The 23,820-nt window shown below is 48.2% G+C and overlaps 1 protein-coding gene across 1 annotated transcript in view; it reads right to left on the bottom strand.

Moving 5' to 3' along the window:
- Positions 1 to 23,820, bottom strand: part of KDM4C (lysine demethylase 4C) — a 1,697,337-nt gene that overhangs the window by 8,303 nt on the left and 1,665,214 nt on the right. Inside the window, exon 21 of the mRNA XM_085633463.1 lies at positions 10,790 to 10,882. Coding sequence (XP_085489589.1) covers positions 10,790 to 10,882 — 93 coding nt within the window. The remainder of the gene's footprint in view (positions 1 to 10,789; positions 10,883 to 23,820) is intronic.

The following is a 23,820-nucleotide window of genomic DNA, read 5'->3' as shown; positions in this document are numbered from 1 at the left end:
ACCCCTAGCCGGCCCCTGCGGCGCCGCCACGGCCAGCAGCCGCCGGTGCCTGAGCGGTGTCACCTCGGCCTCGGACAAGGCCGCCGCCTGCCCAGGGGACTGAGGGGGACTCGAGGACACACCCCGAGCCCCGGCAACCTCCCGCAACACCACAGGGACCCCCGCGGGGGGGTTGCGGCGAGGCAGAGGCGCCGTGGTCCGAGGGAGGGAACCCCGAAGGGCCGCACCGCGACGGCACTTCATCTTCTGAACCTGGAGCCGAACCTGTTGGTGCCGGAGCCACAGCAGAAGTCCCCGCACGCGGCAAGGGATCCGCAGACGTTCCAGGAAGAAGAGGAGAAGGAGGAAGAGCCAAAGAGGCCTGCAAGCCCGCCGCATGGGCCTCCATCTGGGCTCTGGTCACCCCTGCATTGGGGAACGGCAGATAAGGTGGTGACGCGCGGGGCCGCACCACCTGCGGAGAACCCGCGCCCCAACAGGCTGGGGACCGGGCCTCGGTGAAAAACTGTGACACTTACCAACAGGTGAGCGACGCCCTTGCGGCCTTGGAGAGGGACGATGTTGGAGACGGAAGCGGTGATTCTTGAAGCCTTCCGCGGGGGACGGACGCGGCGCCGCCGCCAACCTGGACATGCGTGCCGAAAGGAGTTTCATTCGGCACTACCACCGGGACTTCGGCTTCATTTGCTGACACGCCTCGCAGTCCGTGGAGTCGAGGTGCTCCCCCAAACACCACATACAGATGGGGTGAGGATCCGTCGCCAACATCTGGCGCACGCAAGACGAGCACGTCTTGAAGCCCGAAGGCATTCGCACACTGTTCTCAAGAAAACGCTAAAGCGTAAAAAGAAGGCCTGAAACAGGCCAGGAACACGATCCGGATCCGCGTTGCATGCGGAAAAGAAGAAAACTGACGTCAGCGCGCCGGGGTGGAGCTTATGTTACCTCGCAGACGTCACGCCCACGGAGGAGGTCGGGGCAGAGTCACGAGGTACCGACCCTGGCGCGCAGAGATGGTGGGCAAGAAAGTTTTCTGGGTCCAGTCTCACGCCCGGGGATAATTCTACATTAAGGAATCTGCGGCTAGTAGTCTCTGTCAGATATATAAAACTATTAACATAATGAAAAAAATTGATTAATTTATAGAACCTGGAATGTAAACAAGCATTGGCAAAGACTATAGGTCTGGCCTTCGCTAGCTGGTGTAATTTACGAATCTATGCAATGCATATATGTATATTATTTCCGTTGAGCAAATCTAGTCAAAATGCAGGGGAGCACTGCACAAGGTCAAAGACATTCATAAAGTCAAATAGTGATAGGAGAGTTAGTTAATTTTACAAAATTGCCCAAGCCTTTCTCCAGAACGAAAGCACTGACAACGGCTTATCCATTTGGGGTTTTTGAGATAGGTTTTGGCTTTGCATGTATAGAAGTGCATATGTTCAGTAGGTTCAATTGCAATTATCTCTCACTTCACCAAGTCTATGAGCCCTCTCTCAGACAGTCTAGTAAGACAGAGGGGCTGGTTAGAATGTATCTGTGATGGACACACAGGTAATGAGCATAACATTTTTCAGAAAATAGTGTGACAGTGCCCCTTCGTAATAAAATGCATAAATGGGCCAGACATTAACATGCATCAGTGATCCTAGCCCCAGGCCAGGGGAATCCATCACAGGACCAGGGAAGGGGCAGATCCAAACCAGATTTCCATGCGCAGTTATGCATTTTCAGTGACAAGGAAAAGTCGTCCCATTTGTTAAAAGAAAGCCACTTAAAATTTTTCATGAATGAGTATTTAAGCAGAGATTGATCAGGAAAGTAACAGCTAGCTACAATTAGGTCCACATTAGAAAAAGTGGTTTACAATAAAGCTTCAGATATGAAAATTGTCATGTCCTAAACAAATAGTTAAGGTAAAAAGTTATTGCACAAAAGAGAAATAAAACACATTATAATACATAATATGGCCCTAATGTATTTGATCTGAATTTGTTAATTGATATAAATTGTACTACAAGCAAGGTCTGCAAACTCATGATTGATGTATGCTGGCTTCTCATATGCAGCTTGGGTAAGCCTCAACGCTTACAATCAAGAGATTATTTCTTCCTATATAGTATATACAAAGCATGAGAACTGCAACATTAAATAAATAAAAAAATGAAGACTATTTCTTAACTGAGGGTAACATGCAATATCCGGTATATAACAATCAGCCAGGTATTTAAAAAAGGTTAGCACAAAAAAAATAGTTTGTAGAGGAACAGCATGAAAGAACAGAAATAATTTCTCCAGAATCCCCAGAATTAAGTTGAGAAAGTATAACTGAAGGAAGTATTCAAAGCAAAGTCGATACATTATTTCCCCAATGAAATGAAAATAAAATGGAGATCGTTCAGAGGTATCCAGGACTATGGAAAATTAACATTAATATTTATATCATTCAAGAACATAATCAGGAATTTAAAGCGTGACTAAAAATCCAGCGGAAGAAAATACAGGAGGTTCGGACTGTGTTGATGATACCTTTTATTAAGTATTAAATATAGTCTACACCTTTTGATATCCCAATTATTCATTCAGTAAGTAATAAAAAGAATTTAAAAAAATGTTTCATGAGCAAGGTGCACATATTTATGAAATGTATATCAGGAACAACTGACACAGCATTTTATTTCACAGACCCCTTGCATTAAATCAAAATGATTCTTATAACTGAATATTATCAACCGTTATAACCCTGAAAAGATGCTTCGCAGGGAACGTTAGATGCATTTTAAGACAGCAGGGAGATTCTTGAAAGGAATTTCATGTAAATATTAGAGCAAAAGAAGTAGTGATATGTAGCTATGTTCGTCGAAGGGCTCTAACGTCTGTTCCTGCCACACTGTACCTAGCGAATTCAAAGTACACAAGGACATAATCGGTTGCAGTCAGACTCATTAAGCGGAATAATTAAAGGGAAGGTGGCTGATGAGTTAGCAAGGACAAGGCGTGACATGCATTATCACATTAAGCAAATCAGTAAAGGAGTGGAGGGCGGTGCTCTGTGGTCCAGTAAAAGGGTCTCATCAGCTATTTCGGAGGTTATGTTGGAGGGGGATGATTTAAAGAAGCTGAGCACTTTTTCAATTTGTTAAACCTTTTGTCTGCTAAGATCACGTTCCAATTGAGCAATAGAAGCAAGTTAAAGGAACAGAATATAGATGCGGTGCGCAGTGTACTGGGATGTAAAAGCAGTTGACTGACAGAAAATAACTGGGATAGTGGTAGATAAAGGGTTTGGGACGAGGAGATGGACACCTTTAAAAACTTATAGTCAGGAGCATGACCATAGCTCTATTTGTGGCCATCAGCCCTTCAGACTGGTGATAGCAGGCTCAGATGTGTGTTTTGACAAGCTGAAAATGGTACAGAAAACATAGTTTATGCCTTTTTCAAGTAGCGTTAAGGGACAGAACTGATAAACCAACTGAAAGGCTGATGTGATCAATTTTCTCATTGCTGTTGCACAGACTAAAGTTTGGTATTCGTAGGAGGAGAGATCAGGCACACTTCACCTTATATTTAGAAGTTGAAACCTGGATGCAGTTGCTGTTATGTAAGTATATGAAAGGCCCCAGCTGCATGCAAAATCATCATATTTTCCCAGAGTTTAATATTATAGGAGGTATTAGCTCAAGGATGCGCCCGTCCTATTGTATGCCGGACCGCTAGAGTCCCCCCCAAACCTTTTGCTTTCACCCCCCCTGCTTTGCGGATTTAGTTTTTCCTGGCTTTAGGACCGTGCACTTTACCACTACTAACCAATGCTAAAGTGCTTGTGCTCACTCCCTAAAACATGGTACAATAGGCTTACAACTGATTTGCACATTTAATTTACTTGGAACCCAGAGCCTGTAAGGTAAATGCTGCTTAGTGGATCTGAAGCATTAATTGGGCCTCCAACTACAGTAGCCTTTTAAAGCATCTTTCAGGCCAACCAATGCAGCCTGTAGTGCAGTTCACCTGCCATTTTGACCTTACAAAAAAACCTTTTGCCAGACCTAAACCTTACTTGTTAATACATATTAGACTCCCCTAAGCTAGATCCTAAAGGCTCTTATGGCAGGATGCATTGTCTTTAAAAAGTAGGACATATGGACTTTAGTTTTACATGTCCTAGTAGTGAAAACTCCTGAAGTTATTTTTTACTATGGCATGGCTTATCTCTCTAATAGGCTAAAACTGGGTTACCTTATTCTTAATACATGATATTTACTTTTGGGTGTAGATAGGAAAATGATTTTTACGCTCAAATGAATTGTAATTTAAAGCCCTCTTTAATGGTAGTCAAATTTTAAGTCACAATTCTGAACATGCCACTTTTAGAAATTTGCCATTTTCTTGTCCTAACCATTTGTTGCCTGCTACCTGGGTCACATGACTAGGTGTAGTTGACAGTTGGCCTGTATGGATGGGCCAATATGGTTGAGGGTGGAAGTGTTCCCCGCCTATATTACATTTCAAAGGGCTGCCCCAGAACATGCACAAAGTGTCTTGACACCAGACTATTGTGACCCCAGACAACTCGGAGCCTGGAAAGGAAAAGGGAGGAAGTTTCCAGAGCAAGAATAGGGGGTTGTATAAGTGTTCCACTGACTCCAAAAGGCTGCGATCAGGTATAAATACGGGACCTCTTGAACAACTCATCAGATCACTTCTGGACCCCACGGTAGGAAGCGAAAGCGGGCCAGTATCTGGAGAAGTGTCCAGTCCACTGGCTTCACCCAGATCCTCACACCAGTCCAAGGTGTCATAAGGCTGGTTTTCCTCAAGGTCCAGCGACCCCTCTCAGTCCTCCCTGAGTCCTAGCCCATTAGAATAGGACTCAGGCCTGAAAGGCATAGCTCCATCCGGCATTAATGACACGCCTCCGGCTCTGTGTCGGAGCCGGGATCTTCAAAAGACTGTTCTCAAAAACCATTACATATCTCACAAGAACAAATCCGTTTAGAATTTGGACTAAAAAAATCAGATCATGGTCAGACAAGGTGCCTTAGTAAATTATTACTGGAAGGAGGCAGAAGATAACACTCTAGCCCACCGTTGTTGGGTTGAGCTTGAAAGTCAAGCAAGACAAGCTAACTCGAACACGACAATCCTGCAGGAATCTTTGTCAGCATTACAGCTAGAGGAGGTCTGGTCAATACCAGTAACGTATTCTGGACTCAAAAGCGTGGTGAACACCGCAATCAAGCGGATCTCTGTTAACTGATCAAATGATTTTTGCAAAAAAACATCACGCCTGGGCAGTGTTACAGGCCTATCAGAGGCTAAAGCCGCAACAGTATTTGATTGAACACCTTTCCTACCACAAAAAGCATTACCTGATGTTGCTACGACTGGGATCATTCCCCTCAAAGGATTTGACCCCTAAATGGAAATTCACATGGCCATCAAAGTAATGCCGCCTCTGTTGTCAAGGGGAGGAGTAAATACTACATTTATTATGTACATGCCCTTTTTTACTGAAAACACGCAAATTCATTCTTCGGGAGATTTTAAGGAATTAACAGATTAGAACATGTAGAGCTGCGGTCATCAGGTGTCTTGGAGGGCTTTCGATTCCTCTCTCCTGTAGCGCCATAAAATTCTGGAAAATAGCAGCAAAGGAACTGGAAAAAATTGATTCAAGCCAAGCAGCTAACAAATAACCTGCTGGCTGACTTTTTTATTTTTATTTTTTTTAAATGCATCGTTCTACTTGCCAGCTTTTTAACTGTGGTCACAACTCTAAGGCCTTCTTTTCTCTCTGTTTAAAAAAAAAAAATGCTCATTTAATGTTTTGCATTTTATGATGGTTTGCCATCCTTTTACGATTTTTAAAGAATCAATAAAATAATTTTTTGACTTGAGTCGGGGATTAGAATGGGGACAACGACGCCGGTGGGAATTGGTGACGCCGGGAGCGTCAACATCGGGACCAGCATTGGGAAAGATCAAGGTGGAACGACCGGCGTCTGTCCGGATCCAGGAATGGATCCTAGGGGCCCAACTGGTGCCAAAGAAGCCAGTGCGGAACATGTAGGGGCCCCTGCCGATCCCTCATGCCCCAAAGGCAGACCAGAAGGAATGGGCAGCCCAATTATGAAGTGCATAGCCTCACAGAATTCACTTAGCTGGACACAGGTCGCTCCAGCTCCCAGAAATTCAGGGAGGCGTGAAGTCAGTCCAGGTGCCGGTCAACCGTGGAGCTAGGCCTCGAATGTGGATGCTGTCTTGTCAACCGACGGACGTGTAGAAGTCGAAGATCTGCGACTTCTCCCAGGACCTTCCTCTCGGCCGGGACCTCGGTCGTCGCACCTCGAACCGTCAAAGAGCTTGCGGGATCACTCCCTCAAGACCTTTTGGTTCATGGCACGGTAATCGGCATAGGCCTCTGGGTTGTGGTCGTGCTAAAGCATCCAGAGGCATACAAGGTGTGGGTCCATATAAGACATCGACCAGTGATAGGTGCCACAGGGCTTGAAGCTGGGCTTGATTGATGACATCCCTGCCACACCAGGAGGAAAACTTCAAAAAATCTTCGGCAAAGGACGAAAAGTTTAGTCAAAAATGACTAAGGGGTAGCTCTTCTCTTAATTGCCCTGACTGTTACCGAAAGAAAAGGACCGAAGTCAGCATGCTGGGGTGGCACATATATAGGTACAGCGCATGTCACTTCTAGCAAGGAGAACACTGACGATGCCACAAAGAGCCGAACGACACCAGCAACCAGCGCGCAGGGGTACTGCTCACAAAAATATTCTGGATCCGGTCTGACACCTGGAGAATGTTCCAAGGTAAGGAATCTGCGGCTGGAAATCTCTATCAGATAGAAGCAGCAAATGGAGCCTCAGCAACAGTAAGTCTAGAAGATGTATTCTAAAGAGGGAGTTCTGTGGGACATGATTAAACCATGTGAAAGGTAGGCAAGAGAAAGCATGTATTAAAGTCTTGATGTTATTATGCTTTAGAATTTCAAGGAGAAAGTGTAATTAGTCCCTCAAGATTCTTTAAGTTCCAATGATGTGCTTTAAGTCCTTTGGGTAGAAGGGTGAACCATAAAATATAGGTTTGTAAGTTATGAAGTTTAAAGTTAATTGCTGCCTTTAAAGCGTGTCAGTGGAGTTCTTTTAGAATAGGGGTAATGTATATGACTTTTTAGCTTTGGAACTAGACATGATGCCATATGCTCTGGCGGTGTATGCCCTCAGTCGCGATAGGAGAGTAATAGGGCTTGTATTGCTGTCCTGAAGTATGTGGGTGGCATGGATGGTTAGAGTTTATTGAGGAAGTTAGAAGGTTGCAGTTTGTCAGCTTAACAGAATGTACCTTTCGCAGTATGGTCCTATGAGTTCCATCTTGTCAGGATTCAGTTTTAAGATACATGAACACCAAGTTATAGCTGAATATTGTCAGTTTACTGTCAAATGAAAATGTTGCTGTCTAGTCCCAACTGGCCTTAAGTGTCCGTGCAAAGGCTGAATAGTTAAAGCGATAGAACTGAGCCTTGTAGAACGTCGCAATTTAAGGGGTGTGCAACATATTAAAAAACCAGTCCATTTCCATAAATAGCGATATGAATTGGAGGAAAGACTGGAATGAGCTCAGCAACTTTCAGTCTATCTTCACCCTTGAGGGGGTAATGCTTTGTGGGGAAATGCGATAAAGGGTGTTGAACACCACAGAAAAATCAAGCAAACCCAGTAAACTAGCACCAATGTACTGCATATTATCAGTGGTGGCTGGTGACATTTGGAACTTGTGGGGCATAAAAGTTGGGGATGAATTTTACTTAGCGAGCAAGTGCGGCCGACATAAGAGGTGTTCAGCCCATGCATCATTCACCCAATCATCACCCATTAATTCATCCAGGTTTGTCATCCACTGTGTTCATCTGTTCATCCATCCATCTGTTTTTTTAGAGATTCTCCCATTCACTTATCCATCCATGTATCCATTCACTAGAAAATCTTCCACGCATTTGTCCATCATTTGGAGCATTCATCCATTCATTCCTGTATACATTCACTCATCCTTCCGGACACACTCTCCTGTAACTCTTCTGCCCACTCATCCATCTATGTATCCTTTCACCACTGGTGAATCACCAGAGCATCCAGCCATCTTCAGAAAACCTCCAATCCATCCATCTCAATGAAAGTATAAAACATAATCTAGCAAACATCGAAGCACTGACTGAATACACTGATCAGCACATGGCAGCTAAGGCTACCGTAGCTCACCTAGGTCAGTGCATTCCATTGCCTCTTCATGCTGTGCTTCCTTTGCTTTAAAGGAGTGGGATGTTGTGAGACATTCCATCATGAAAACGTCCTCGCTCTGCCTGTAGCAGTTTTGTGCAAAATCCATCCTGCCTCCAAACAGTTTTTCTTCACTCTGTACTTTCACCTTCATACTCCCACACTGTCTTTGTCTTCTTGACTCTGCCTGACTTCGGCCCTGGAGAGATAGCGCGGGAGTGAAAGATCCGCTGCTGTCAGTCTCCAGGGGGCACCTTATATGAGCGGCAAATTGGGACACTATTAACAGCTGAGCTGAGGGTGAAGCCTCCTACGCATTTGCGGCTCGCGGGAGGGGGGGGGGTGTGTGGGGGGTTCGAACAGGGGTAGGGGGCCGGTGGGAGTGTTAGAATAAATAAAAAAATCCTTATCCTACCTGAGGTCCTGAGCAGGTCCGCGCAGCCTCGGGTCCGTTGGCACCTACAGCCCCTCTCAGCCAGTGCCAGGATTGGCTTAGGGCACGGTTACTGCTCGCCCGCCTGCCCATTAGGAGACCGAGGTTTGAGCCTTTGCTCAACCCTCGCTCTCCTAATGGGCATGCGCCAGTCAGAGCAGACAATAGTGCGCATGACTGGACACGGCGCGACAATTCGCTCCCCTTCCCCACTCATGCGCACTTGTGCTGCTGCCTGTTGCCCCTGGTCCGTCTGACAATCATGTCAGTCAACATGACGCCGGACCGCCCACCCCCATCAGACTCAGAAGGGGGTGGGCGGTCCGACGTCATGCTGACTGACATGGTTGTCAGTTCTCCCTCGGCGTCTTTGAACTTAAGTAAAATGATTCAGTTTACTTAAGTTCAAAGACGCCGAGGGAGCTGCGGGCGGTGGGGCTACGCCCCAATGCCCTAATGGACGCACCGCGGCTGCATATTATTGTTTTATTCAAAAGCTTGGTGCGACTCAGAAGAGTATTCTTAAGGGCTTTCTCCAAAGAATATTATGCTTGCATGGGCCAGTAGACATTTCAACTTAGTTTAAAGGAGACAACAACAAAACTACTAGAAAATTATAAAAAATGTAAATGTTGGCTTACACTGGGTTAAGGAAAACTGAATATAGTGTAAATGTGATGCTGCCTTCCAATTTTTTGCACAATAATTAGCCTACCGTATCGACTGCTTCACTCTTGGGACAGCAAATTCTGCAACATTGCTCATTCTAGTATTAGCTGACACAAAGGAACCTCTGTGTGGTATATTTCTTTTAAACTGTGCATCAATACTGGTGGTCTTACTATGATGTATTTGTTCACATTTTTACTGATTATTTTTTTTACAGTATACAGGTATTGGTGATGATCCACTAATGCGGAGGAGGCACAGTGGTTGCCATTAAACCCTGGCTATTCAAGGAGTTTCGTTGATGTGACTATTAAGCTTTTACATTTTGTATTACTAACCCACCGTGATTAAATAATATTAATCATGAATTTTTGGTTGCTGATCATTTCAGTAACCTATTTACCCTCTCTGGAAAAAGCTTCCATTTACATATAAATAAATGTGTATTTTATGCTATAAACCTTTTTTCCAGCATTATTTTGGTGTATTGATTGTTTTCTTTTTAACCAAAATGCCTCCCTTGGCCGTAATATGGTCACATACAAGAGTCGCAACTTCAAACAATATCAGTTTGGTGAAACAAACTATCAGAATGGTCTAATATCTGAGGTTAAAAAATATAAATTACTTTGACCAGTCTGGCTTACACTACGCACTTGGTAAGGCACAGCAAGATAAAGATGAACACCAATTATCCACTTCCTTCTGACACAAGGATCATTTTGAACAGCAACTCATGGCTTTTAATCATTGATCCTCAAGTAAACATTGGGAATATTGACCTAGTAACTTGGCAAACGGTTGTTCTTAGCTAGAACAACAGATAAATTAACCCCTTCCCTGTTCATGACGGAACCACTCCGTCATGAGCCACGGGTGCTGTGTGCTCATGACGGAGTGGTTCCGTCATGCCGCGGCCGTTGGCGGCCGCTCCTCCCACGCGGCGCTAATTCCCCACCTGTGCGGGCGATTAGCGCAGTGGGCGGAGTCGTGACGGAACCACTCCGTCATGAGCACAGCTCAACCGTGACTCATGACGGAGTGGCTCCGTCATGAGCACAGCGCCACCGCGCTGCCCCCAAAACCCCCCCAGCGCTGCGGCGGAAATCCTGCCGCAGCCAAGGGGTTAAATAACAGAGTACATTTTTGTCAAGCATTTTCTTTCTACCAACATCAGAAGTTTATTAGATATTGAAAAATGTGGACTCTCACCCCCAACGTATTGATAAGGAAAATAAACCATGTTAAATGTAAGTTTCATAAGATTTCGTTTTCAATCGGTTTTGTTCATGTTTTATGCAAAATGAAGAGCATTGCAATCAATCAAGCATGTTGAAAACGACAATTTGTGTCTTTATTTGAAAAAAGAAGAGATAGATCGACAACAACTTACATAACGTGACTGAATTCGTTTAGGTAGCTCCTCTTCCAGTGTATAGATTTCTCCTCTTGTGGTGGCAATCTGTGAACCATCTTCAAATTCAACCTAATATAAAGACAATATATTAAGAGCACACCCCAAATATATGCTTTGGTTGGTTTCAATATTTACAATTCAACTAAATCACCATCATGCATTCAGTGACTGCAAACCAGAATATTTACATGGGCACTTCTAGGTCCCAAAAGATCCCCATTACCTGCGGTGCTCTCCAGGGTTCCATTCGGTCTCTTTTCCTCGTCAACATCTACATGGAGCCACCAAGTGCTCTACTAACTGATAACAGCATCTAGATAACCAATATGATAAAAGACAACTATACCTCCTCCATTTCAGATAGCCAACGCCTCAAATACCAGCACATCATCTAGTCCTGTATGTCCAGCACACACCTGAAGTTCAGTTCAAATAAGACAGAATTCCTGTTATTTGCAAACAACAACAAAAAAGATACACTGCAATCCTGGCTTACATTAACCTTGATGGCCTTGAACCTCGACTTTCCCTGAATGAGAAATGGACGCCAACCTCAACCTCAAGGAACATACCGGTAAAAAAACATACACACTGTCTGGTACCTGCTCTATCGTCTAAAGAAAGTGAAACTATTTCTTGAAGAAAGTGACTTCAGCACAGTCAGATCAGCTGTTTAAGCCCTCGTACTCTTGCATACGGATTGTGGTAACACCAAGCTCCACGGACTCCCAGACTCCACTTTCGCTCCCCTATTGCACATCTGAGCCACCACAGTGTGATATTATCATCTCTATGGTATTTTGTTCTATGTTCTATGGAACATAGAACATGAAGAATGTTGGGGGATTCTCTGAAAAGGCAGTTACCGTGAAGATATTGATGGCTGAGGTGTATTTGAATAAACCTCTACTTGGTGTTAAACCCATGGCTGGATATTGATCATTTTAAACGTTACAATGGCGACGATCACGGGATCTGAAGATAAATGAAATCAACACACCTCAACATCAAACAGTGTACGTTCTTGGAGGTATTTTGGGGATCCTTGCTGTGAGGACATCGAAATTTCCGAAGGATTGGCAAAGATAATTTTGCTCATGAAAAACAAAGTGGGCGGCTGGCCTGGAAGGTACTGTTTAATTTAAAATAAATGTGTTTGACTCTGGCTTCGCTGTTTACCGAAGTGGAAACGAGGAAAATGTTCTCTGGGTGCTTCGTGAAAAATAGTATGGTTAAATTTTGAGGCACTAGATGGCAGCAGTGTGAAGAAGAACAAGTTACTTACCTTCGGTAACAATGTATCTGTAAGAAACATTAGTTAGTTAGATTCCTCACCTTAGAATATCCCCAGGCGTCAGACTGGATCCGGAAGATTTTTCGTCAGCAATACCCCTTGCGCGTCGCTAGGCGTCGTCTGCGGCTCCGCGTCCGTCGTCGGCGCCGTGCGCCGGAATGACGTCGGAGTACTTAGACGCCGCCCTCGCGCGCTGACGTCAGTTCTTGTATATAGCCTTCCGCGCCAGGAACGCAGAGCCATGCAAGATACCGACACTGGTGCCAAAAAATTCTAGGGCCCTGAAAGGGATAGCCTTAACCCTAGTGTCAGTTCGCAGAACGGGGAGGATGGGTGGGTCGGTGAGGAATCTAACTAACTAATGTTTCTTACAGATACATCGTTACCGAAGGTAAGTAACTTGTTCATCTGAAAGAAACACGTTAGTTAGATTCCTCACCTTAGAATAGATACCCAAGCAATACCAACCCCGGTGGTGGGTCTGCGAACCAAGATCACACCAGAAAGTCCTGGAGGACAGAACGGCCAAAGAAGCCATCCCTCCGGACTTGGCTGTCCAGGCAATAATGCCTGGCAAACGTGTGCAGCGAAGCCCACGTTGCCGCCTGACAGATGTCCTGCAAAGGGACCCCCCGTCCCAAAGCAGTAGTAGCCGCTGTGGCCCGAGTAGAATGGGCGCGCAGCCCAACAGGCGGTTCCTTTTTTGCCAAGGAATAACAGATTTTTATACACAAAACGACCCACCGGGAGATGGTCCGTTTGTGCACAGCTTTTCCCTTCTTTGCACCCATGTAGCCAACGAAAAGCTGGTCGTCCACCCGGAACTGTTTAGTGCGGTCCAAATAAAAGGAGAGCGCACGTTTTGGGTCCAGACGGTGGAGCCGCTCTTCCTCTTTGGAAGGATGCGGAGGCGGAAAGAAGGTGGGCAAGGTGACAGATTGCCCAAGATGAAAGGGGGTCACCACTTTCGGTAGAAAGGAAGGACGAGGCCGAAGGACAACCTTGTCCGGATGAACAGATAGAAAAGGAGGCTTGGACGATAGAGCCTGGAGCTCACTCACCCGTCTAGCCAAGGTGATGGCTACCAGGAAAGCAGTCTTAAGAGTTAGAAGATGAAGAGGACAATAGTGAAGAGGCTCAAAGGGAGCGCACATCAGGAATGTCAAGACAAGATTCAAGTCCCACTGAGGCATTACGAAAGGGACAGGAGGGAACGTGTGAGTAATGCCTTTAAGAAAGCGTGACACTACAGGGGACTTGAAAAGAGAGGGCTGATCTGGAAGCCGTAAGAAGGCAGAGAGAGCAGCAAGATAACCTTTCAAGGTGCCCAGGGCAGAGCCCTGCCGGGCCAAAGAAAGAAGAAAGAGGAGAACCTCAGAAAGAGGGGCTGAAAGGGGATCCACAGCCTTTGCTGTGCACCATGCCACAAATTTGTTCCACCGGCAGGCGTATACTGTCTTTGTGGAGGGACGCCTGGCTGCCAGAATGATATCACAGACTTCAGGAGGCAAGTCAAATGGCATCAACTGCCGCCGCTCAATCTCCACGCATGGAGGTGGAGGCTGGACAGGTTCGGGTGGAGGACCGTCCCCTGCTGCTGCGACAGAAGATCCTCCCGAAGGGGCAGACGTATCGGAGGATCGGTCAACATACTGAGTAGCTCGGGATACCAGTACCTTCGTGCCCAATCCGGAGCCACCAAGATGACTTGGGCCCGGTCACGCCTGATCTTCTTTAGCACTCTGGGCAGAAGTGGTATAGGCGGAAAGGCGTACAACAGACCGCAACTCCACTCGTGATGAAAAGCGTCGCCGAGCGAGTGCCGCCTTGGAAATTCCAACGCGCAGAACTGCTGACATTGCGCGTTCTCTTCGGTGGCGAATAGATCTAACCAAGGCTCTCCCCACTGCTGAAAGAGTCCTTGCGCCACTTCGGAGTTCAGACGCCATTCGTGATCCATCATGCACCGGCGGCTGAGTTCGTCTGCTCTGGCGTTCAGAGAGCCCGCCAGATCCCAGGAGGGACGCATCCGTCACTACGACATGCTCCGGCTGGGGAAGCGAGAGGCTTCTGCCCATGACCCAATCGCGGTCCGTGAGCCACCACTGCAACTGCTGTGCAGTGCCCTCCGAGATCAAGACATGGTCGGACAGGTTGCAGTGATGCTGGGCCCACTGAAACTTCAGGTCCCACTGCAGAGCCCGCATGCGCCGCCTGGCGTGATGCACTAGTAGGATGCAGGAGGCCATCAGCCCCAGAAGCCGCAACACTAGCCTGACCGAAACCCAGGATAGAGGCCGAAAGATGGGAATCAGGGCCTGTATATCCCGGACCCGCTGTTCCGGCGGATAGACCCGGAACTGCGCCGAATCGAGAACCGCTCCGATGAAGAGGAGCACCTGAGAGGGACTCAGGTGTGACTTCGGCACGTTGATGGAAAATCCCAGCAAATGCAGGAGATCCGCCGTAGTCTGGAGGTGGGAGACGACTGTCTGGGGCGAGCCCGCCTTCAACAACCAGTCGTCGAGATAGGGGAAGACTGGAACCCCTGATCTGCGCAGATGAGCTGCGACCACCGCCATCACTTTCGTGAACACCCGAGGGGCACTGGTGAGGCCGAAGGGGAGCACGGTAAACTGAAAGTGCTCTGGGCCCACCGTGAACCGCAGGTAACGCCGGAGGGCCGGCAGGACGGGGATGTGGAAATATGCGTCCTGCAAGTCCAACGCTACCATCCAGTCTCCAGGGTCTAGGGCAGCTAGAACCTGAGCCAAAGTCAACATCTTGAACCTTTCCTTCCGGAGGAAGGCATTGACGTTCCGGAGGTCCAAGATAGGGCGTAGGCCCCCCTTGCCCTTCTTGGGAACCAGAAAGTAGTGGGAATAACAACCACGACCTACTTCTGGGCTCGGAACGCGCTCGACGGCCCCCTTGGCCAAGAGGGCCGAAACTTCCTCTTGGAGAAGATGCAAATTATCCCCCGAGATATGGTGGTGCTGCGGTGGCATGGCTGGAGGGGTCGTCTTGAAGGGGAGGGAGTAGCCCCTTCGGACGATTTGCAGCACCCACCTGTCCGATGTGATGGACCGCCAGTGGAGCAGGTGATGGCGAACTCTGCCGCCCACTGGCGTGGAATGGGCCTGAAAGCTCGGACTAGGAAGGCTTTGAGGCGGATGCTACCGGGGTGGATGTGGGCTGACCTCGTCGTCCTCCAGAACCGCCTCGGCGGAAACCACGTCCGCGACTGCGCGCAGGTTGGTTCTGCAGCTGGTGGCTAGGCGTACGTGAGGAGGCACCCCTTCCTTGGCCACGAAAGGGGCGAAAAGCGGAAGTTTGCGACCGCGGGGCCGAGAGGCCCAAGGACTTGGCCGTAGCCCGGGAGTCCTTAAAGCGATTCAGCGCACTGTCCGCTTTCTCACCAAAAAGGCGAGTGCCATTAAAGGGCATGTCCATGAGAGTGCTCTGGACATCACCCGAAAAGGACGTGGACCGCAGCCAGGCGTGACGTCTAAGCGCCACCGTGGTAGAAATCGCCCTACCCAGCGAGTCCGTAGTGTCAAGCCCACAGCGGATAGCATGCCGCGCTGCATCCCTCCCATCGGCCAGAGCCTGGGTAAGTCGTGTCTGGACCTCCTCCGGACACAGGGGCAGCACGTCCTCCACCGTATCCCACAGAGAGTGGGAATAACGGTCCAAGAGACAGGCGGTGTTCAAAGACCGCAGGCCCAAACTAAGGGAGGAGAACAGCTTTTTACCAAACTGTTCCAGTCTCTTGGAATCCCGGTCCGGCGGGGCGGTCGGGAAGGAGGATTGGGAGGTAGAGGTCTGGATAACCAGGCTCTCGGGGGTAGGGTGTTGGGACAGAAAACTGGGGTCGCCCGGAGCAGGGCGGTGGCGCCTGGCGACGTTCCTGTCCACAGGAGGAACTGTGGAGGGCTTGGACCAGGTGCCCTGCAGAACGTCAATGAGGGCCTCATTGAATTGCAGCAGAGGCTCAGTGGAGCTTGCTGCAGACTGAAGCTCCTCAGTGAGGACGTTAGTCCTCACAGCCACGGCAGGTAGCTCGAGCCCAAGGGCTGCGGCCGCCTTGCGCAGCACCACAGAGAAAGCAGCACCCTCCTCCGAAGCCACAGTCGGAGGAGAGATGAATCCAGTGTCTGGAGAGGTATCCAGACCACTGGCCTCACCCAGTTCATCTGCCCAGTCCTGTGACAGTTGAGCCTGAACGGCCATAGGATCCTCGGATCCCTCCCATTCGCCCCCATCATCCGATTCCTGGTATACAGGAGGAAGGATCGGAGCCGGGCGATAGACAAAATGTGTCTCTAGCGGCGCCGAACGCGGCGTCCATCGACGCCTTAACGGCGCCGGGCCCGGAGCGGGGCTGAACTGGGGATCGACGCTGAGCGGAGCCGGCGTCGGAGGTGGTACCGGTGTCGACGCCGGCGGAGGAGGCGTGACGAGGTCGACCGGCGTCGGCGGGGACTCGGGAACGGGTCCCTCGGGCGCTTGCGGCGTCGAGCCTGGAGCCGTCGACGGGGCCGGAGCCGCCGGCAGGCAAGGTTGCCCAGTCGGGTCCGCGGGGCCCGAAGGCGCGCCAGCGGGCGTCGACGGCGGAGCCAGGTTCCTCATGGCCGAGAGGAAGGCACTGACTTCCGCCGGCGTCGCGTCAGTCCCAGGGACCGGTGGGTATGGGGACTTGCGCGGCGCCAGCGGCTCCGCCGGAGCCGCGGGGGTGGAACCACCCTGACCCTCGGCCGAGTTGTGCGACCGGCGAGAGGAGTCCGAAGAGCGGTGTCGCCTCTTGGACTTCTTGGAGTGCTTCGACTTACCCGAAGACTTGGATCCCGACGACCGATTATGACGTCGGCTGCGGCTCCGCGACCGATCCTTGGACCTCCTCCTGGACCGGGATCGAGAGGGGCGCGGAGCCGAGTGGCGAATCTCAAAAAGCTTACGGGACCGCTCCCGTCTAGCCTTCGAGGTCAGGGCCTTGCAGTCCGAACACAACTCCGCGTCGTGGTCGAGGCCCAAGCAGTAAAGGCACCGGCGGTGATGGTCCGTAACCGACATCAAGCGGCTACAGTCAGCACAGGCTTTAAAACCAGGCATCCTACCGGCACCGGAGATCAAAAAAGTTAGTCAAAAAGTGACTAAAGGGGTAGCTCTCCCGGATCTGCGCTTACTGGCGCGGAAAAAAGAAGAACTGACGTCAGCGCGCGAGGGCGGTGTCTAAGTACTCCGACGACGTCATTCCGGCGCACGACGCAGACGACGGACGCGGAGCCGCAGATGACGCCTAGCGACGCGCAAGGGGTATTGCTGACGAAAAATCTTCCGGATCCAGTCTGACGCCTGGGGATATTCTAAGGTGAGGAATCTAACTAACGTGTTTCTTTCAGATTAGGGATGGCTGATCCGGCAGACAGAGATTAAGCAGACAAGGTGGCTTAATAACCCTCAGACTGCCAACTGCACACTCTCTTTGCGTTAGGGGGAGTGCTAACTGCAGCACTTAGGATAGCTAGGCCTGGAAGGGATAAACGCTAAGAAGTTGCTCCATATGTCGGAGTACACCAATTTAGTGGAGGGGTGCAACACGCAGACAATATAATGTCTACCACTTCCAATGGCAATTGAAAGGTGCTCAATTGTCCCGCTCAGTCTCCAAGCATGAAGGGGAAGGCCTCGGATAATGGGGTGCAGAACCAGTCCCTCCAACTGGGTTAGAAGGTCTGGCCCAGCTAGCAGGCGGAGCGGAGAAATGCAAAAGGTCTGAATAACTCACCCCTGGGGGCGTGGCCTGAACAATGGAAGAAAGAAGAACAAAGGAAGAAAGAAGAACCCCGGATAGCCTGCCAACAGAGCAGAGGCACTGCGGAGAATGGAGGCTGCTGTGGTATAGGGTCCATGAAAACAGAGGATTGACTGGCCTTGTTGTCACAGAGGACAAGACATCCCCCCAAAGTTTCTGACAAAAGTGAGACACAGATGAGCTGGAATATGAGAAATGCCTGAACTCACAACACAAGCCCACTAATGAACTCATCTCTTTGATGCATTGCCTAAACTAAGGGTGACTTGGCGGAGCGACTTGGGACACCACATGATAGGGGAGACAAAACAGAATAACACTGGCAATAAAAGAGAGACAAGAGATAGAGTAAAAGAGATTAAAAGAAAGGCCCCCTATTAACCAGCAATAAGGAAAACGCAAGAAATAGCAGAAAGAGACAAAGAAAGAGACCCTTGACCAAAGCTCTGCGGCTATGTACGGGTATCCGCCCTCGGGAAGAAAACCAGGGGGGACACACCGGGCTTGACCCTAGCAGAGACGACTCGGGCCCCCTAACGCAGTGAAGAGCCTCAGCAGCTCAACAGGGAAACTCATTGTCTCAACGGCCCAAGTGGGCCAGGGAGGAAATTGGTGCACAAGTAAAATACACAGAGGCACAAACGTCCCATGCCTGCATCCTAATTTCCCCGAGCAGCAAGATGACTAAGGATAAGGAACCAAGACCACCTCACCAGGGAAAGCTAGACCGTTTCACGAAAGTCATGAACACATAGCTAGAGACTGCAGATGCGACACCCTCCCGACCGGACACGGCAATTCTACTTCAGACGATCCAAACATCAAGGGAAGCCTTGGAAAACAAGATCGAGGAGGTATGCTCAGAGGTGAGACTATTGGGTCAGGACCTCCACAAAATATCAGAAAGAGTAACAGGTTGAAACACGGGTTTCAGAGGTGGAGGACACTGTCCGTGACCTCCAAAAGTGCGGCTGGGGCATGCAGAAAACAGAGCATGAAGAAACAACCTGCGCTTTGCCGGTTTTCCTGATGGAGTGGAAGGAACTAACGTAGCCCTGTTCCTTTCAACCTAGCTCAAGACGTACCTCTGTTCCTTTCAACCTAGCTCAAAGACATCACCACCCCGGGACAGTTCTTCGATTGTTTTATTATAGAACAAGCACATAGGGCATAGAACGCGAGGCCTTCTCCCAGCGCACCCCCCAGACTAATAAGAGCAACATTCCTCAACTTCTTGGACAGAGATATGATTCTACGAGAAATGCGTAGAAATGGCGAAGTGAGGCACGAAAATGCTAAAATAATTATATTTTCGGACTATAGCAGAGAAGTCCAGCGCCAGATAGGCTCTTTCAACTTGGTCAAGGCGAAATTTCGAACCCTCCAGCTACAATTTGTTCTTCTCTTCCCTGCGAAGCTAAAAGTCATACACTTGGGCAAGACGCATTTCTTCCAGACACCTGAAGAGGCATGGTTCTGGGTGGAGCAATGACCGATCCTCTGCTCCCAAAAATCATCGGAGCGGGCAAACCGACCAGCAAGACCCTCGACAGACAAATCTCAAATATCGACATGAAGGTAGCGCAACAGAAATCAGAGCCTGGGCATCATAAGGGAAGGACCGCCCTATGTCCTGAGAGGTAACTCCAAAGGTAAGAGACAATAGGGGGAGTAGGGGGAGTAAAAAAACAAAAAACAGAAAGACCTAGAGCAACTGGACACACAAATGAAACCACCTCTTTGGAGATCAACTCGGATGAATCTGAAATGTCCTCAGGCCTAAAGTCCCGAGAGCATACACACCCCGGCAGCTGAGATTACGGCCATGAAAAAAAACACAGAGACTGCCCTACAACTATCACAGGATAAACTGATGGACTTGGAGGCAAAAGAAAATGGGACTGGCAACAAGACACCTGCGGGAAGACTTCCCAACACCTGAGACTTTCTGCTGGGCTGCCCCCTCATGCTGAATCGAGAATACACATCAGCTAACACGGATCTATGCTTTAGTGGTTTATAGGAACCGCATTGTTGGGAGATGCTTAGTTCATGGGAGGGTTTACGACACACCTCTACATCTTCTACGGCACACTGCGATTTCTCTTGGGAAAGGTGGTATGATGGAGAGGGGAGGTTGTGTAAGGGGTAGGGGGAGGGGTTGGTCGGTGGATAAATAGGTTGAGTTTCTGTTATAGTTTTTTGTTCATCGCAGAGGATGCATTGGGGTATAGATTACACCAGATACAGACACATTCCACGACCACGATGCGTGAAAACAAACAGTTGAATATCTCCCATGGCTCATGATATGTCTAATACAGAGAATACTCTTACAGTATTGACGTGGAACGTCAGTGGGTAGGGAGATAAAATTAAAACAGGTCTAGTGACACAATACATTAAGAGATACCACCCTGATGTGAAAATGCTTCAAGAGACATATCTTCTGGGGACACATCGTGTATTCTTGGGGCAAGATGTATACAGGATTTTGGCCTATGCTGGCTACTCCACAGGTTCACAAGGAGTGGGTCTACTGATCAAGAAATCCCTCTCTTCACAATGATGCGCCAGTGGATAGACCCCATGGGCAGATACGTTGAGGTCATGGGTAAATGGGGAAGATAATTGATCACCTTGATCAACGTATATGCATCACCAAGGCTCCAGGCTCCCATGCTCAAAAAGGTTGTAGACATCCTGCTAGAGACACCCTACTCCCTTTACATAATTGGTGGTGACTACAATAACGTTATGAACCTATCAGTAGACCGATTTGGGGCAGCTGGGGAACCAAGGGAAACTAAGCCACTTGCACGATTCACCACTACCATAGGGCTCACTGACTTCCACCCCCACACACCACAATACTCCTACCACTCCGGGGTGCATAACGTATACTCCAAGCTGAACTAAGTTTTTGTCCGGGGATGAAATGAAAGAGGTGGGACAGGTGGAGTATCTCGCTAGGGGACTGTCGGATCATTCCCCTCTGCCAATACGATTGGGGATGCAGAGACATGATCGACGCCTGAAATAGTGCCTTAATGCGTGGGAGCTTCGGGAAGGTAGAATACTCCAAGCTATTAGGGCAGAGACAGATTTATTTCAATGAAAATGAGGCCTCGGATACATCTGGGGTGACTGCATGAGAGGCTTACAAGACCGTCTAGTGGGAAAAAGCCCAAAACCGGATTGCCTGGGAGAAAAAGAATACATCTAAATGGCTAGAGGAACTAGAACAGAGTATAATGGCCCTTGAAAAATTGATCATAGAACAGGGGATTCTGGGCACACCCAACAGCTAGATACTATACGCCAAGAATATAAAAATTTGGTTATGGTCAATGCAAAAAAAAAATATAGAAATTGGCGATGCTACACCGACTATGAGGAGGGAGACAAAGCAGTGAACGTACTGGCATGGCTCCACAAGAGAGAGGTACAGGCCAGGTGGGTCCAAGGGGTAAAAGATGACATGATACAGACACTCCGATAGACTCGGCGTTCGCAGATTATTACAAATGTTTTCACAAAGCTCGCCCCTTGGAAAATAACGCTGAGCTGGCAGAGCTAGAAGCCGACCTGACACTAACAGAAATTCAGGAGGCGGTAGCTAAGCTGCGAACCGGCAAAACCCCAGGTCACAATGGCATACAGGCTGGACTATGTGGTAAATAAAATTCCTTTACCGGGACTGAATTTGATACAGAAACATTATAAAATAGCTCAGTAAAATGAGAGGCAGAATCCGTGATATTAGAGGTTCGGAAAGGGCTTTATTCCAGTGTTCGATTATAATCGGATGCTCCAAGTTCCATCACCACGGGGGTTCAGGAAGTGAAGTACATACTTTATTGACAAGAAGTAACTTTTATAGGACATACATTACAATGAAGCGAATGCAGTAGGCGTAACAGTTGATAAGGAAAATGACGATTTGTTCTGCGTAACCAGAAATGGGTGTAATAAAGAGTAAAAAGGAACATAATTGGTTATGATGTCATACATAGGTGGATCTATAAGATAATACTTGGCCTAGATGCGCGCGCAGCAGCATGACGTGTAATTGACGTGTAACTAGGGGGTGAAGGGGACTTGACATTTAGCTCTACATGTGGAGACGAAAAGTCTGGGGGGTCAAGTCAACCTAATCTCAAATCATATCTAACATCCTATGTTTAAAGAACTATGTTATCCACAAACGAAGGACTCTCGGACAGAATCTATTCTATACTGACCGTGCGTGCATGTACAAGCGTCTAAGTGTCTACACTGAATGCGAGGGGGTAGGAATATTCCATGGTAACAGGGCTATGAATTACTTGCATGAGGACAGAGAAGCCGGGCCTTTTGCTCGGTAACTGGAAGAATGTTTACTTAAGCTACTAGGCAGGAATGCATCGGCTGAGGGGGAAGCAGATAATTCGAAGGTGAAATACAGTACTTGGCAGAGAATAGGCTGATGTCAGGCTTCGTGAGCCGCGCAGAGAATGAGACAAAGTTCATGGTCACAGATGCAGGCTCAGACTGGAGCTTTCAGAGGCAGAAGGCAAAAGGAGTTTTGATGACAGAATCAGGGCCTACTTGCCTGGACTGTAAAATGGCATAAGTGAACCATATAAAGCCGGTGGCCTTTCATATTTAGGAATGGAATATCCGGCCTGTTCATGGCGGATCTGACAGAGGACATGTTGACGGTGGACGCATATGTATTTGCGTCTTCATAACTGGAACTGGAGGGAACATACATGTACTTGTGACACGCACATAGAACCGTTGGGGTCCAAGATAGGGGACATAACTGACCAGAAAAAATCCATATTTCCACATTCCCTCCTTGTCCCCTACTTGCCCTTCAAGAGATATCAATCTTCATCAATCCATTGATCTGTTCATATAGCATCATTTGTTCTTCTTTCTTCTTCCGTGACGAATGAAATCTTGGTGGTGGAATACACGATGTGGCACACAGACCACAGATCGCTGGTCCACATTGTAGACATAGACAGCAACTGAATAGTAGGAGAAGGCCTATACCTAGGAAGGATAAAACTCTCCATCCCCAGGCTGATATCACATTCCAAAACCAACTGGACCAAGTCCAAGTGCCTGGGTTCTGGTGTATCTGGCTTACAATCTTATGAAGACGAGTGATGGCTTTATATACAGATGGCGAATTTTCTGGTATGAATACGCAGCAGCTTGATCCGATGACCCTACAAGCTCCGCCCCTATCAGCCAGGATGACGTCAAGGACAAGACGATTTTGAAGCACAACAATCCGCATAGCAGACTGCTCTTCTGTTAAATTGCCTAAGGCGGAAATAGTCTCATTCGCTACTGCTTCAAGGGTTCTAGTTAATCTACGTATCAGCTTACTATTAGTAACGGTACCTATGTAGGGAAAGATGCCTTTATTAAAATCTACATACTTGTCCCATGCCGTCTCAGTGTAATCGACAATGGGGAGATCTCTCCGCTCTCTGTTGTGTACTAAATGAATATTTCTGTAATAATCAGGAGGAGCTAGGAAAACAGGTGGCAAAAGGAATGCAATGTAGCAGGTACCATCCCAATCTAGAGGTAAACGCATATATGCAGTCTGACCACATACAAAGTAGGAATGGCGAGAAGCTCTAAATAAAGATTTGCCTTGATCACTGAATTCTACTATAGTAGTGCATTTACTATGGCCCATATGTATGGAACCAACCTTTCTTACACACAATTCACCCTTCGCTGGAAATACTGACATGGTGGGTAAGACTAGTTCAATTTCGGATACGACATTTAGAATCATGAGATTAGGTGTAAAATTACCTAATCCATATACTTCATTTTCTAGATCAGTTCCTGTTCTTTTGGGGCGACCCTCCTTGTCAGGGTAGCAGA

Source organism: Triturus cristatus, chromosome 2_1 (genome assembly GCF_964204655.1).
Source record: "Triturus cristatus chromosome 2_1, aTriCri1.1, whole genome shotgun sequence".
NCBI lineage: Eukaryota > Metazoa > Chordata > Amphibia > Caudata > Salamandridae > Triturus > Triturus cristatus.
The sequence above is the reverse complement of the archived record's forward strand: the minus strand, read 5'-3'. Positions and strand labels throughout refer to the sequence as shown.